This window comes from Gossypium arboreum, chromosome 10 (genome assembly GCF_025698485.1).
Source record: "Gossypium arboreum isolate Shixiya-1 chromosome 10, ASM2569848v2, whole genome shotgun sequence".
Lineage (NCBI taxonomy): Eukaryota > Viridiplantae > Streptophyta > Magnoliopsida > Malvales > Malvaceae > Gossypium > Gossypium arboreum.
Genome location: NC_069079.1, coordinates 47,275,691 through 47,293,843, shown reverse-complemented (window position 1 = coordinate 47,293,843; position 18,153 = coordinate 47,275,691). Strand labels below are relative to the sequence as shown.

Below are 18,153 nucleotides of genomic sequence, written 5' to 3'. Positions count from 1 at the left end.
AGATTTAATGTTAAAATATTTATAATTTAACTAAAATAATCAAAATTGATATAAACTTTTTTGCTTTTTTAAGTAAAAGCGGTGTAAACTAGTTTCATATCACAATATTACACACGTTAACAAAAGAAAGATACAAAGTTTGCGTTAAATAATATAATTAGAACCAAAATACCCATCAAAGTTTGCGTTAAATAATATAATTAGAACAAAATACCCATCCAACCTTAAAGGTTGGCTTAATATTTGAGAGGATATAAAAAAATTTTATAAAAAAAAAACTAGTTTAAAATATGGTCAAGCTTAAATTTCTGTTGGACAAAATATATTAGCGAACAAATACAAATACAAATACAAATTCAAATAAGTAAATATTTATATAAAATAAAATAAATATTTATATTTAAAATATCAAATACAAGAACTCAATTAAATAAATAAGATTATGAAAACCGAAATCGAATAAAGAATCGAGTTTTACAAAATGTTGAGGCCTGTTTTATAAAGCTTCCTTAAGATAAATTCAACCGCTCCTATGGTACTTGGAGAAACGTTGGTCGACTGTCTCCTAGGATACAACAACATGATGATCGAAGCAATAACACCTCTGCAATGATCAATGAACAAACCTTGCCTTCTTCTATCACTAGAAATGTTGGAAAATATGGAGAGGAAAAGAGAAAGAATTTTGGAGAGTAAAATAAACTCGGTGTGAGTGTCAAAAAATCTGAAGAATTCTTAAGCTTTTATAGGCATTTAATATGGAGGAATTTTAGAAATATCTATGAATAAAGACATAAAATCTGCATTAAAGGAGCAATTAAATCAATTTGAGTAAAATAAATTTCGTGCTGAACTAAAATATCTATAGACCCATTTTGTGCCCAACCAATCCAAACATTTCATGTCACCCATATCATATGGTTGTGACCTCAACCCCAATGGGTTTGAATCTGCACCCCTATGCACAAGACAAGGTTTCAAGCTTAATTATTCAATTATTCTTTAAGTGGGTTCTCATATATATACATATCTCACACTTGGTATTCAAGCAATGTAGGATCTAAACTTTTCTTTTCCTCAACAAATATTCAGAAGTAGCTTCCTTTGAGTATCAATTTCTCATATTCAGAAGTAGCTCACTTTGAGTATTAATTTCCCATTCATCAAGCAACTATTTTGAGCATATGATATACCGTTATAAAGGTCTCATGGAGTAGAATATAAAACCATAATTTTATGATTCAACTCTTTACTTTTACCAATTGAGAATATACCTCAAAATTTTTAAAAATTACAATTTTTCCAACAACTTCAATATCCAAAGCTCGAACATGGTCCAACCCTACAATATAGTTTGTTTTCTTTTATGTATCATATAATTTATATCAACGAAAATTAAATATAAGATTCTACAATATAAATATTTAAAATATTAATGTGTTGGTAGTAAAAGAAATGTATATATAAAATTCATTCATATTCCCGTGCGATGCACGAATCAGTCTGTGTTATTTTTTTGTATTTTTTATAACATTATTTTTGTTTAAATTTTTATTGCATTTTCTCAAAAATCATTAATAAATTTAAAATTAATGTAATTAAAACATATTTTAAAAATATTTAACTAATTTAAAATCGGTTATATTAATGATATTTAATCTTAAAATTTTTAATATTAAAAATATAAAATTAATCATAATTTAAATATTAATATTAATACATTATAATTTAAATAATATTATTAATAATTTCTTACAGGTTCTTTATTATTTATATTTAAATTTATTAACTTTTTTTGTAATTTTATTATCTTTGCTCTACTTTAATAAATGGATGTAATTAACCTTTATTATAATTAAAAATATAAAGTTGATTTGATAAATTTTATTAATATGTGTCTTCTTTTAAAGAATTTTTAAAACCATATTTTAAGCTTAACAATTTAATATTCATTAGTTTAATATTATAACCTTAAATTTTAGTTCAATTAAGTAAAATATTAAAATATTAAAATAAATATATAATTTATTTAAAATTAACTTTATATTTAAAATATAAAAATTATAAAGAAATCCTTTTAAACAAAATGCGTAAAAAAAGAAAAAAAGAAAAAGAAAAGGCAATTACCCAAAGAGTAATTTACTAAAATTGGAAATAGGTGCTTCAAATCCACATCTCAGAAAACTGTAATGTGAAAATGAATATATTTTTATATAGAAATTTGTAATATTATATATTTATGTGTGATACCCGTGTATTTTTTTATAAATTTTTGTGAAAGTTTTAAAGAATATTTTTTTGTAATTAAATTCATAAGAGAATCGAATATATTACTTTTTTTTTTCTAAAATTTTCCTATTCTAATATCTGATTGTGACACTAAATGTCATGCATGATTATTTAAGGATTTTGTGTTTAAGTCTTTTATTTATTTAATTACATTTTATACAGAGTTATTATATGCTTAAATGATATTTTACTAGAAAATGAAACGTGAAATCATTTATATGTATTCTCTGCACGATGGAAAATTTTTTTCCACCATCCTTTTTTACTTCAATGACACATATATGTTTGCATCCTCTGGATGAAGCCATGCTTGCGGGGCTTGTCTCAAGTAAATGAATGTCTGGTATAGAGTGATGTTGGGTACTTTCAAGAATTATGTGTGTAATAAAGCACTACTAGAGGGATCAATTGCAGAAGCATATGTAGCCAACGAAGCGTGGACTTTTTTTGGATTATACTTGAAGGCATTGAGACTGCACATAGTCGGTGAGATAGAAATGCAAACATTCAGTCTAATACTGAACACTATATTACGATATTTGGGCAACATATCCGTTATTTTGGATCATCGGAGCTTAAGGAGCTAGGGATGTTTTACAGAATGGTACATAGGCATATTCTTAATAATCATAAAGTAGAAATTCAACAATACTTTGCTAGAACTTTTGAGTGTGATGTCTTAAAGTGATTTGGCTCTAGTTCAAGAGAAGCAATTTCCTAGTTGGTTTTGTCGAAACCTTTTTTTTAAAAGGGGAGGGTATTTTGAAAACAAGAGTCGCCACCAACCTTTTTAGGTGTGATTGGATCACCTTATAAAATATTTTGGTTTACGAAATTATGAGAAAACAGGTTCGGGAGTCAGTTACGTACGAGGAAATAAATGAAATTGTCAGCACTTATGTTACTAACCAATCGATCCAACTTGTTGACGGATATATCATTAGTAACATAAGTCTCATTGAGCACCTTCATTAACGCCTCACGATGTACCTTTGAGCTCAGAAGCAAAGCCAATATTGATATACGAGCTAGTTGTTTGCACAATTGTTCAACTACGCTGTACTCACTGTGTTTCAAGAATTTTAAAAATTCTCTGGCTTCTTCTTCCTTCACTGGCTCATTAACCAGAATTTCAGTCCCCTTTCCTTTGTCACAAGCTTTTGCTTTTGCGGGCTCAACTCCTACGCCTTCTACATCATAACGCTTCCCACTACGTGTATAAGAACCCTCATCTTGAACTTCCTTAGAGGCACTAGCTATATCCTCCTTCTCCGGCATTGTCACGTTGCAGTTATAATTCCAAGGTACCCTCTTGTTATCCTTATAAGGAAATGAAACAAGTTTATGAATAATGACTTTTGGTACCGTTGGCATTTCAACTTCATTATTTCTTGGTAAAGAAATAATGATCTTTAGCCGGTTTTGATTCTTTGGTCCACCTTCTAATGTACATATACGTCCCTTATATGAGCCAGCTTCATAAAATTCCAACTCCTTATTATTCATAAGGCTTTGTACCAAGGCCTTAAACTCGTCCCATTCCTGAATCTCATGCCCCTCTTCAGCATGGAACTCACAGTAGTCCCTCACTCTTCTAATCCTTTCTTTAGAGATTATCATCTCTCTATTCACCATTTCTTCCAAAATCATTTTCATCGGCATTCTCACCTCGGTCACATCCTCTTTGATCTTTCTCATATCAGTGTCCCCAATTGCATTTACCCCTTGATCACCATGATTTGGCAACAGGTTTTCTGTACTAGAGGTGTCATCAAATTTTACGACCCCTATCTTGATTAGTCTTTCCACTGCCTTTTTAAAACCAGTGCAATTTTCAATTGAATGCCCCGATATCCCCGCATGATATTCACATTTGGCGTTTGCATCATACCATTTGGGATATGGGGGTTGTAATGGTTTCAAATGAAAAGGAGCTATTGCATGCGCATTGAATAAACTTTGATAAAGCTCCCGATATGTCACTGGAATAGGCGTAAATGAGACATTTTTAGAAATTTGTCTCAAACCAGATCCCTGCTTTTGAGAATCTTGTTGCCCAACTGTAGTTGCTCTGGGCTGACTAACCGTAATTGCCTTCGAATTATAACTATTCATATTATTCACCTCATTGTTTTTCCTTCTTGGGGCCGATATTTTAACAGCTTCCCCCTCTATCTTGCCACCCTTTATAGCATTTTCAATCATTTCTCCTGCCATAACTATATTAGCAAAACTCTTGGTGGTACTTCCAATCATGTGAGTAATGAATGGGGCCTTCAAAGTATGGATGAACAGCATGGTAGTTTCTTTCTCCAAGAGCAGTGGTTGAACTTGCATGGCAACCTCCCTCCATCTCTGTGCATATTGCCTAAAGCTCTCTTTAGGCTTCTTTTCCATATTTTGCAAAGTGATTCTATTAGGAGTCATGTCAGTCACATGATTATATTGCTGCATAAAGGCTTGCGTTAAGTCTCTCCAAGAACCAATCCTTGCGCGACTCAGTTGATTATACTACCTAGCCGCTGCCCCAACCAAACTATCCTAAAAACAATGGATCAATAATTGATCATTGTTTACATAACCAGTCATCCGTCTGCAGAACATGGTGATATGGGCTTCAGGGCAAGTAGTCCCATTGTACTTCTCAAACTCCAACATCTTGAACTTATGAGAAAGCACCAAATCTGGGACTAAACTCAAGTCCTTAGCATCAATTCCCTGATGATTATCAGTGTTTTCCAATGCCTTAAATTTGTCCTCTAACCATCTGCAATGTTCCTTTAATTGCCTTGATGATTCGAGTCTCATCTCTTCCTTCTCTGCTACATCTAAATCAGGGATAACTAGATTGGCAGGATTATCTCCTGAGTTAAATCCCGAGCCAGTTTGAAAATTCATGGGTATTCCAGCATCAACTTGCCCATGTTGAGATCTTATTGTGATAGATGGCCTTCGGGGATACGCCTAAGATTGAGTTTGTACATGGGGTAGAGTAAAACCCAGAGGATGGTCCTCATTATCCTCTTTAGTGATAGTCATAGGGGCCTTTCCTTTATCTGTTGCCCCTTTCAGTAGCTGAGCCATTTCAGCCATCATATTCCTTTAGGCCTCCAACATTTAATCTTTCATCTCCTGTTGAATTTTTGCCAATTATTCCTATAACTGCTCTTGCATTTCTTTCACTCTGAGCTAGCCCTTGTGTTGCTGGTATAAACTGCTCTGCCTTGTATTACCTTAGGACAAGTAATGGTGCATAACCAACAACCCCTCAAATTCCAGGAAGAGGTACCCAATCAAAGTTCCCACAACGATAAAGGATTTCGCTAGGAGTCATCCAAGGGGCTTTCCACATAACATCTTCCTCTCAAAGATTCTGAAGTATTTCTATCCACCTTTCCTCTGTGATGTCGTCCCTCCTATGCGTAACTGCTGCTTCCCTTAAAGGAGAATAATCCTCAAAGAACACTTGGCAAGGAACCCTATCAATTTTCCAAAAGTGACTGTGGAACCACACTAACAACAGCTGTGGACATCTAATGAATCAACCTTTACCAGCTCCCCGACACGCACTCGAAGATCTAAACGTCTCGGCTAGGATTACAGGCATAGGCGTGTTCTGTTTACTAAGTCGATCAAATAAATCTGCAACTGCTTCGTCTATGTGCCCAATAGCTTTAGGGAAAATCAACCAACCATAAATACTTAAGGCCAAAACATCAACTCTCTTCATCACATCTGGGTGTGTCAATATCAAATCCCTTAAACTTTCCCATAGAATGCATTTACTATCCCCTTCTGTTGGATTCGAGCTACGGCCCACTGTTCACTCACCCTTGTGATCATCATTAATTTCTTCACGAAAGTAGAGAGATTAGCAGCCCTAACATAAGCTTTGTTACCTTGAATTTTTGGACAGCGAAGCAAGGTCGTATACTCCTCCAAAGTAGGTACTAAGTCTACCTCCCCAAATATAAAACAACTATAAACAGGGTTCTAGAATTGTGCCATAGCTCGAAACAAATGCTTATCCACCTTGATGTCTAGTAAAAAGGAAGATCTCCATAATTCTAGTAGACCAGCTGCTTAGCCTCGTCATCCCATTGAGTCCAAATGTCCTTTAACTCCTGAAACTCATTCTGTGTCGAACTGATACGAGTGAAGTCCCATAACTCTAACGTGTACCCCTCAATGACACTATCCCCTTTCGCTAACTGGGTTTTCTCTGACCATGCACAGACAGAAGCGTTGTCCTCCACTTTATCAAGATATTCGTTCCTCATTACAAAACTTTCTAATCTAGAAATCGAACCGTGAATCGGCACCTTTAAATGTTGAGTGACATGCAATGATAGCAAAATAAAGTAAGTCAGTATCATATAAAAGTATAACAAACAAGCACTTATAAGAATACCTTACTAAAGGTTATCACTCTACTCCCTTGGGTAAGCACTTAAAGTTTACTATATGCGTTTCAGTTCTAAAGCAAGGGTACCTGAACCAGCAGATTCCTCGGTTCTCACCCATTATGGGCTCATATGGATCAAGTTCGGTTCAGGGGAACATATTTCCCTATGGCCACACGGAGATGAAAATCTCACGAAGACATAGGTACAGATGTATCCCGGAAGTAATCCACTAGCTCATACGGAGGTAAAAACCTCACGAAAGCATAGCTTTTCACTCCCACTTAAGGGTGCGACCACAGCGGTCATGCAAATGCAATGTTCACGGAAACAAGATAACAAACATATGCAGCAAACATATGTAAAATGATCAATATATGTAAAATTTTCCAAACTTCCGACATTAAGACAGAAAATAATCAATTTCTTGGCTTGACTCTCTTATTTATCCCCAGTGGAGTCGCCAAGCTGTCAAAACCTTTTTTTTAAAAAGGGCGGGTATTTTGAAAACAGGAGTCGCCACCAACCTTTTTAGGTGTGATTGGATCACCTTATAAAATATTTTGGTCTACGAAATTATAAGAAAATAGGTTCGGGAGTTGGTTACGTACGAGGAAGGGTTAGCACACTCGCAACGCCCAAAATTGGTACCAAATTGAATAATTTTTCCTTAATGTCAAAAGTTTAAAAGAAATTAGAAATAAGATCTCTTTTAAAACCATAATAATTTAAGTTAAAAAGAATCAAGATTCCTTCGCTTTAAAAGAATATAAATATCACATCCAACATGATTGGACACGATATTCTTAAACTTTCGTAACAAAAATCATCTTGTGATTTTCAAAACTTATTTAGAAGGATATTTTAGGCATTTAGACAAACGAGAAATCGCAACCCAGTATATTAGGGCACTACTTCCCGAATTTCTAACTACCAAAAAATATTGCCTCATTTTTTAAATTCTTTTTGGATCGAATGAAATATAAAGTTTTTTAAAGTGATAATGCATTTAACATATTGCAAAGGATCAATATTAAATAAATTATCCTATATGATACCTACTTTAACATTCCATGCAAATATAATATATAAAAAAATGATGAATAAAAGCATAAATTACACAATATACGTTATCATTTTATGCATATATGATCATAGATAATATAAATATACATGCATTATCGTTACATGCAAAATACAACGTTGAGTATAATGAATACAACAATATAAATTGCAATATATATATACAATAATATTTCATGCAAATGTAACTTAAATCAACATAAATAATTAATTTTCATGCGAATATGTAATAACATAAAATAACAACTAATCTATAAAAATTTAACCTACTAAAACAATACTAAAAATAAAAAACAAAAATAAATAAGCAAATTATAAACATATAAAATATAAATCAAATAAAATAAAAATAAAGATATTTAAAAATTTTAGAATAATATAAGAATGATAAAGGAGAACTTTTTTTAAAAAATGATTAATATATATATAAATCATATTATAGGATATAATAACTTAATATATTAAAATAATGTGCTAAATATTGATATTACCCATATAAAATTTAAAAACATATGTAATTAATGAGTAATAAAATAATGTATATTTTATAATAAAATAAAAGTAATGTAAGGAATAATATATGGTAAAATATGTAACTTATAATAAAATTTATAAACAAAATATATAATGATATAAACAATATGATAGATAATATATAAAATAATATATATATATATAGTAAAATGTATGTAATATAATATATAATAATGTATAATAATATAATAAATAATATACAAATATAAATACTATATGTACTTTTATATATAACTAATGTTTATAAAAATATATAGTATTTAAAAATAAATTGAATTTATATAAAAAGGAGATTAAAATTTAATTTAATTTAAAAAAAATTTAGGGTTAATTACAAATAAATGAAAAATTTTGGGCCTAATTGAAATGTGCGTTAGCCCTAATCCAAGAAAACGACGTTGTTCCCAAAATAGGCTTTAATAGCCATTAGGACTAGATTGAATTAATCATAAAAGATTGGGGTCAATTTAAAATAAAAATAAAATGGAATTGTAAATTTAAAAAATGCGAAAGGATAAATCAGGTAATTTGCCCTTTAAACAAAAATGCGCGGATCCTACCCAGATCTCGGGTCAACGCGCGGATCCTAGCTTTGGAACGACGCCATTTTGAAGCTTATTGAACTAAGAAAAACAACGTCATTTTTGTAATGCTATATATGTCAAAATTTTGCCCATAATTCAATTTTCAATCAGTTTTTTTAAAAAAAAAAACTTCAAAATCCTCTGAAAGAGGAGAAGAGAGGAGCCCCTCGGCTCGACCTCCGACCACTAGGTCAAGACGCCAGACGCCACAAGACACGCCTCCGTGCTGCATCATACATACATGGCGGTTGGAAGGCTAAAAGCCTTCGTTTTTCTTGGCGAATCGCAGGTAATCCCTTCTCCCTTTTAAACATCAACAATTTTTTTTTGCAAAAACAACTCGTATATATGTTGAACAATAAAGAACAAAGTATAAAATTAAATCACCTTTTAAAAAACTGCTTGTACCTCTTTGAATATATCTGTGTATCTGTTTTTCCCTTTTTTTTTTTGTGTCCTTACAGATTAAAAAAGAAAGGCTTTTATAGCCCTTTGTAAATCATTACAATTCGGGAAAGAAATCTTTGATTTCTTTCCATATTTTGCTTCTCTCTTTCTGCTGTCGTTCTTTCCATTTTTGCAGGTACCATCGAGGATCTCACGGCGAGGAGTGGGCTGGCGTTGATCCTTTCGTCGATTACGGCATGATACGGGGCTGAAATCACGGTGCTGATGAGAATCCACTAGAACGGCATAAGATGAAAGGGTGTGATGCTTGCGGCGCGAAGCTTCTGGAAACCCCAGGGTTTCCTGATTCGACTTAAGAATTGGGCCTTATTGGGCTTTACTGATTTGGGTCAGGTTCAAGTACATGGGCTAAGGTTTTTTAAGTGTAACCGGGTATAGGTTTAATGGGCATTCTGGTTTAGACCAGTTGGGCTACAAGTGTAACCAAGTTTAGGCTATTGGGCCTTTAGGCCTGTTTATTTGTAATTTGGACATTTCAACAAGGACATTTATTTATTTAATTTACAAATTTTATTTATTTCATTGCACAGGCCCGGACAAATTTGGGCTATTACAGGTTTATAAGTAAGATGGCGGCAGTCTCCTTTGAATAAACTGATAAAATGAAAATTTTGTATACTCTATCTCAAGGCCTGAATCAATGTTATCATAGATGGAGTAGTTGCACAGTTAATGTGCTCATTTTCACACTTTAACAAAGGATAACTCATTTCGTATAGAGAATTCATGTGTAACTATGGTCGGTTCACATTATGGTAAAGAGGTTCAATTTTATGGGCTTGTTAAAGAGATTATAGAGATTTAGTTATTGATATTAATGTTGACTCAGATGAAGACTTTATTGATGATGAAGAACTTCAGGAAGAACAAGAGTTTGAAACAAATAGCGATGCATAATTATTTAGTAATATTTTATTCTTTTAATGAAACATGACTTATTTTTATATGTTATTTTTGTGTATATTTTCATTTTTAACTTTCTATTTATATTTGTAGATTACCATTAGTTCAACAATGAGTAGATCTACATACAAGGTTGAGGATGCCTAAGGAGATGATAAGTAAATGACAAAGTTCTATTTTTGGTCACTTTGAGATAGTTGTATGTTAAATTTTCCAAGTATTATGATTAGTTTTTTTTTTTTTTTTTAAATGCATTAGGTAGAAAGAAGAGAGGTAGAGGCTATACCAAGGGCTTGCCCATGGATAAAACTAAGAAATTGGGCAATGATGTGTAACTTGTAAACCCCATACTCGATCCGATTGTCAGACTTGAGCTATGGAACACCACGTTAGCCACCTAGATGACTTTCCGGCCGAACACCAACCGAACCTCTAACACACCGCACAAAAATGTTCAAATTTAAGAAAACACAAGCTCGCAAACTTACTTCGCTTGCTTTATGATATGCAGTAGTAGTAATTTGCGAACCTATATCACTTGTAAAGACTTAACTTCTCATTCCTTGAAGACATGGATATTTGATAAAAATGATTAAGAACATCCGAACCTTAAGTCATGCAAAACAATATACCCCATGGAACACAGTATTTCAACTGTCAGGCACCAAGGTTCGAACTTTGCATAGCTCATGTATTATAAGTTTTCATGGTGCAAGTCTTCTTAAACTGGGTGGGTCTCGCAAATAACCCTTACATGTTTAGATTCTGTGAACACGTTTTGTAACAACCCAGTTTTAGCTAAATAGGGACAGTGATTTAGGGACCACAAATCTGCAGTCGTAAAATTATTTTAATATTATTTTTGGTGTTTATAGCATGTGGATATATATGTGTGAAAATTTCGTGTGATAATTTTATCGTTTAAATGGTTAATTTGGCTAAAGGACTTAATCACGTAAAATGCAAAAGTTGCATTCTATATGTTAAAGGTGTCAAATTGCTATGACTTATTAAATGAAAGGTCCTTATGTTGTAATTAGACCATTTATTGTGATCATGGACATTTATGGACATCCATTATAAGTTTTTAATGTTTATTCATTAATGTTATAATAGTAATTTGTGATTTAAGTTTAATTAAAATAAAACAAACATGAAAATTTGTCCATTGTCATCCTTTTTGCACTAAATTTGACGAAAAAGAAGAAGTTTGAATGTGTTTAGGCTTTCAAAAAGTAATTTTCTTGATTAAGATCAAGAAAAGAGGAACTTAGACTTAGATCGAGGAAAGAACAAAGTACTCGATTAATCAGCTAGTTTTGTTGTTTCTACGACCGAGGCAAGTTCATAGATGTTAATTTCATTATAAATGAATGTTATATGCTTTGTTATTGCATAAAATATGTTTATGAGATTGTGGATAATGTTTGAATTGTGAATACGACTATACGGAAGTGTTCAACAATGAAATCGACAAGCAAAATTTCCCAGTTAAACCTTAAATACAGTGGTGATGATAATGTATTGTCATTAAGTTAATACATTGGCTTCAGGCCATGATATCGGCACTTCGGGTGCGAATAATACCTTGATTCTGCTACGGGCCATGATATAGGTATTTTGAGAGGAGCTACCTTGATTTGGCTACGGGCCATGGTATAGGTACTCCAAGATAAGTTACCTTGATTTGCCTACGGGCCATGGTATAGGTACTTATCGATTGTGATTTTTGAGTATACGATTTCTATCCCAAATGGTTCAACGGATAAATGAATGGCGTGGTTGAGAAAGAGGTTATTCAAGTACTACATTGAGAAAGTTTAATGAAATGGTATTTAATAATGTTTGAGACATGAATAAGGTTTGTATTAATGTAAAGATAATTTAGTAATGTGCAAATGGTTGAATTATATTATTTGACGAATTAAATTGCTTAAATATTATCTTACTAAGCTATAAAGCTTACTATGTGTTTTTTGTTTATGTTGTATAGATAATCAAAGCTAGCTTGGACTCGGTGATCGTCAAGAAATGTCGTCACACTATCGATCATTTGTTGGTACTTTTGAAGCTTGTATATATGGTATATGGCATGTATAGGTTAGAGTCATTTTGGTATGTTTTGAGCTATGATGTTAGCCATATGATTTGGCTTGTTAATGATGTAAAATGTCAGTATGTTTTTAGCCATTTAAGTTGGCTTAAGTTTTGTATGTGATAAGTGATATATGTGATGCATATAATGCTTTATATGTTAGCTTGTTTTGGTATGTTTGTTGTAGTTAAATGGATGTTGATTTGGTTAGTTATCAATGTTTGAAAGTTTTGGTATATGGATTTAGTATATTTTTATATGGAATTTAGTATTTGAATTGGTTGATGATATATATATATATATATATATATATATATATATATAGCTTGATATATGATTGATTTGGCATGTTTTTGGTTGCCTAAAAATGTAATGAAATGGTGCTATTTTAGGTTGATTTGTATGCTTGTGGATAGGGTGGCAAATTTACTTTACAAAGGGCCTATTTTTGTCCATACAAGCAGAGACAGGGCGTGTGTTTCAGCCCTGTGCGACACCCAGTCATGTTACATAGCTGTGTGTCCCTTAGGGTAGCCGTACAAATTAAGTCAGTATACCCTGCAGGTTTGACACGACCTAGACACACGGGCGTGTCTACTGGCCGTGTGTGTCACAAGGACTCACACACGGGCATGTGACTGACCGTGTGACATAAGTCAGTATACCCCATTAAATGGCACATGGCCTAGCACACGGGTATGTGTGGCCATTTCAAAGCACACACGGGATAGACACGCGGGCGTGTGGTCGGCCGTGTGACGTAGTTTTCCCACGACCATGGCACAAGGGCGTGTCTTAAGCCATGAGGTACAAGTCAGTATGTATGCCCTGTTTTCACATGGCCTGTGCCACGGGTGTGTTTGGTGGTCATGTTAGGCACACTACCTGTTCACACGGGCGTGTGACCTATGATTTCATGAAATTTTTCTAAGTGTTTGAAAATTCTTATATGTGATCGATTAAGTCCCAAACCATTTTTAACATGTTTTAAGGTTTCGTAGACCTATTTAAGGGACTTTGTGTGTATGAATCATTCATATGCGGTACTGAATATTTGATAAATGTTATATTGTCAGGTAATATTTCGTAACCTTATTTTAGTGATGGATACGGGTTAGGGGTGTTACACGTTTGATAGGGTCTCTCATGTTTCGCATATTGCAAGTTATTAAGGGTTCGCAGGTAGCAATTTGCCAATCGTTAGGGTTCGCACTTTGCATAGTTCAACAACCTTGCCACATTGCGACAATTTTGGATAACTCTATATAAGTTAGTTAGTTTTGATTATTTCATGCTTTTGTTTATAGTAGACACTTTGCTAGAAATTAAATATTTAAATAGGAACACATAAATTAAGAAAACATCAAACACAGTCTCAAAATATATTCATACATATAAGAAATTGTCATTCTTAACATTTAGGTATTTATAAAATAGTTTATGGGTTTGCAAAAGGTATTAAAAAAATAATAAAGTATTAAAAAATAAAAAAAATTAAGTCCTAGAACAAACAATGAAGTCAATAGAGAGAAAGGTATTACTATTCCCAAGCGGAGCCCCATATTGCCATTGAGTCCAGAGTTCGATTGAACCACCTATTCAGTGTTTATGCCTTACCTGGATCACTCACTTCACTATTACTCACCGTGCAATCTAGTTGTCTGCAATGTTTAGTAAAAAGTATGTGAGCTCTTGTGAGCCTAGTGAATAGAAAAACCACATAGCACACACAAAATATAAGTTAAACAAAAGATTAAACCAGATCACTAAATTGCGAACGAGGTTTGCCATAACTATGCAAAGCCTGCTTCACAGCTACCTATTGTTAGTTAAATTTAAATAGTAAAACATAATATTTTGGAAAACACAATTTTATTCACATGTTCTTTTCTGTTGGATAAGCGGATCTCCTTATGACTCTTCACTTTGACCCAAAGAGTGTTAACATATCCCATAAGTGTAGTATTAAGCTAACACTCTCCATCACACCAACATATCCCATTAAATGGAGCTTGGCTCGACATTCCTTTATTTCTCCTGACCTGTCCCTAGGCCTCTCGCCCAAATCATAAAACATAAGGGTTAGTATTCACAATCTTATGTCATGCCATTATATCCAACAATTACCAAAGATTATAATGTTAAACATTTACTTAAACATAGAGCTCGCAATTCATGAGGAGCTCGTACAATACTGTTCATAACTAGCTCGCAATACAGAGCTCGGATATCACAGTTCATAAAAACACATAATTAACACAATCACAAAAAAGAGTTTAGAAAAGACTTACTCTCGGAACTTAGGATAAAGCCCTAATCTTCTTATTAGCATTATGGTTTGCACATACAAGTGGCGATCCCTGGACACTTACCAGTTTGTTGAAAGCTTTAAACAAGTTTCGCCTTTCCCTTGCCTTTGCTTGTAGAGGGTTCTGCTAGGTTCGCAAGTTTACAAACATACACAAGTTACTAACAACACATTAAAACTCATAAATAAACTCAAGTGAACCTAGGTTCGCACATACAAGTCTTTAGACGAACCTAGTTTCATTTGTTGCGGACTATATTAACTATTTTTAATTGTCTTAACCCCATAGAGAAATAGAGTCTTACCTTAAATCCCAAGAGCTAAGTTTTGAGTTCTTGTTTCTATAGAAATTTGACAATAAGAGAAAGAAGTGATTGATGAAGAAATTTGAGAAAGTTTTCTCATTTTAAAAGATTATAAAATTTTAATGAAAAAAGCTTAATTTATAGGCACTAAGTGTTTTGATGTTCTTAAGATGCTCTAGTCGTAGTAAAAGTAGGAAAGAGTTTCATGTATGAGTGATGTCAAGAATTTGAGATGAAAGATTTGGGACCAACAAAAAAGACATTTGGTAAAGAGATTCTCAGAGATAGAAAATCAAGCAAATTGTACCTAAGTCAGAAGGGGTACATTGAGAAAGTTCTTTGCAAGTTCAATATGCAGAGTGCTAAACCTATTAGTACTTCTTTAGTAGCCCATTTTAGAGTTTCATCAGCTTTGTCTTCAAAATTAAATGATGAGATTGAGTACACGTCACATTTCCATATTCTAGTGCAGTGGGATCTCTCATGTATGCTATGGTTTGTTCATGTCCAAATTTATCATATACAGTTAGTGCAGTTAGTAGATACATGGCGAATCCCGGTAAAGAACACTGGAAAGCAGTTCAGTGGATTTTAAGATACTTACGAGGTACTACTGATGTTTTCTTACATTTTGGAAGAACTAGAGATGGAGTCATTGGGTATGTTGATGCTGATTCTGCTAGAGACCTCGATAGAAGAAGATCTCTCACAGGTTATGTCTTTACAGTCGGAGGTTGTGCAATCAGTTGGAAAACCTCTTTGCAAACTACAATCACTTGGTCTACCACTGAAGTTGAGTACATGGCGATTATTGAGGCTTGTAAAGAAGCCATTTGGTTGAAAGGACTTTTTAATGAACTCAATGAAGACCTTCAAATCAGTACAGTATTTTGTGACAGTCAGAGTGTCATCTTTCTTACAAAAGATAAAATGTTTCATGAGAGAACAAAGCATATTGAAGTTCGGTATCATTTTGTTCGTGATATTGTTGTGAGCAAAATTAGTACTCATGAAAATCCTACAGATATGATGACTAAGTCACTTCCCATAACCAAGTTTGAGCATTGCTTAGACTTGGTTGACGTTCATTGTTGAAATTAAACCCTTAAGGGGTTTTATAGAAGAGGTAGAGAACTTGTTCGTTGAGAGTTTGCGATGAAGAACTTGTTAATTGAGAATTCGTGTCAAGGTGGAGATTGTTAGAATTAAGTGACCCGAATCCTTATTAAAATAAAATACAGTGGTAAAGTAAAATAAAAGTAAAATCCATATAGAACTACACTTCTTGTATTTTATTTTAGAATAAGGTTTTTCAACTTTATTACACTTCATCTATTTAATATTGATTAGAATAAGATGTTTCAACCTCACTACACTCATTCTATTAGAATATGATTTTACAAGTCTATAAATAGACATAGTCTACTCTTCTTGTAATCATTCGAATTTCAACATAGTGAATTATCTTCTCCTCTGCCAGTGGTTTTTTTTCTAAAAGGGTTTTCACGTAAAAATCTATGTGTTTTTTATTTTTCTTTCTCTTTTTTTTGTGATACATTGTCATTATCGACGTTTTATTTTTCACAGATGTCCAAATGAACCTTGTCACACACATATATTTATTCCACCTATCTCGATTCATAGTTGTGTCATGATGAAGAAAAGAATCTATAACATTCCCTAGATTCCTTAAAATAGATTCTAAAGAAAAACCTAGTAAAAGAACATGCACTTGAATAGAAATCCATGTGATTATAATCAATATCCTTTGATTCTCTCCTTTGGCCAATTGATGTATTAGAGGAGTAAAATTATTAAAAGAACAGAACCTCAACTTATCATATTCTTCAGATCAACCGTATTTATAATTTAATGAGATAAAGATTTTCCCCCAATAATTAGATATTCATCCTTTGAATCGATCTCCATATGTTGAGAAGGGTTCTCTCCGTTGTTCTCCATTGCAAAAAGTGATAATTCGTTCTCCTAAAAATGCCGAACTAAACATAGATTATGATCAATATCATTCTTATAAATTTCCTCCAGCAGACAATTTGTTCATCTTCTTTAACTAGAATCTACAACGCTTGAAACTCAGGATCCATACCTGATGCAAAAATGAAACAAATTGACTAAATAATACAAAAACCATGCATGATAAAAGCCATTTTACTGCATTCTACTCGATATTATAATGTAAACCTTTCAAGATAATCCCATTAATAGATTTGTGACAATTTCAACTATCAATAAACATAACCATGTGTGGCATTCTCAAATTGCTATCTATTTAATTAATGATTTATTGTATCTTTCTGTATTCTTCCAACATGTGCAATTTAGTATTATTTTTTTTATTCTTCACGCTTGTTTTATGATTCATACTTACGGCTCGTGGTTGCATATCTCAATAATGTCATTTACAAAGTTCGAACATATATTCTCTTTTTGGGAGTGTAATGTACCCTACCACCACACCCAATATTTATGGATAAATTTAGTGTTACTTTTAATCCTAGGAATTAATCCGTCCACTATTTTATTTAATAATAGAAATCTAATTGATGACATTATTAAAAAGATTTTTATTAAATTAGATTAGGCGGCATTTCTAAAATAAAAATTGTTGCTTACATATTAATATTACACTATTGAAAGATCAAATAAGTAAATACAAATGTTGAATTTGGGATTGTAAAGTTTTTGGTTTTGAGTCCACAGTTTTAAAGGTCCTATAGCAATAAACAAAGTGAAAGTCGATACTTCAAGTTTTTTTTGCTTGTTTTACATGACTTCTATATGTAATTTTATATCGGTCAGATGACTGTTTTTTTAAAGTTTAAAATTGCCACAAAATCCAATTTAATTGAAATCTTTTGATGATGTTATCAATTAGATTTAAATTGTTAAAGCAAAAGAAAATAGGGACTGAATTTATGAAATTAAAAGTAAAAGGATTAATTCATAAAAAATGCAGAGTATATGGGCTGGAAGCAGAATTAGAACTTAGTTAATGTTTTATGAGATGAAAATTATATTCTCGTTTTCCTTTTCTTTTCTTTTTTTTTTTTTTTGTACAAAAAATTTGTCATTCATTCACCCCGGTTGTCTGGTCCCAGCTGGTCGTCAAGTAAAAATAGAACTTTGTGAGTGAATTGATAAATTGAGTTTGTCTTTAGTG

At 32.7% G+C, this 18,153-nt stretch overlaps 1 protein-coding gene across 1 annotated transcript; it reads right to left on the bottom strand.

The window, feature by feature from the left end:
- Window positions 1-2,662: 2,662 nt before the first annotated feature.
- On the bottom strand, window positions 2,663-4,626 carry LOC108474625 (uncharacterized). Its single transcript, XM_017776612.1, has 2 exons — window positions 3,212-4,626; window positions 2,663-2,762 (listed from the first exon to the last, which is right to left on the bottom strand). The coding sequence occupies exons 1-2, from the start codon at window positions 4,624-4,626 to the stop codon at window positions 2,663-2,665; spliced, it is 1,515 nt and encodes a 504-aa protein (XP_017632101.1).
- Between the last annotated feature and the right edge of the window lie 13,527 nt (window positions 4,627-18,153).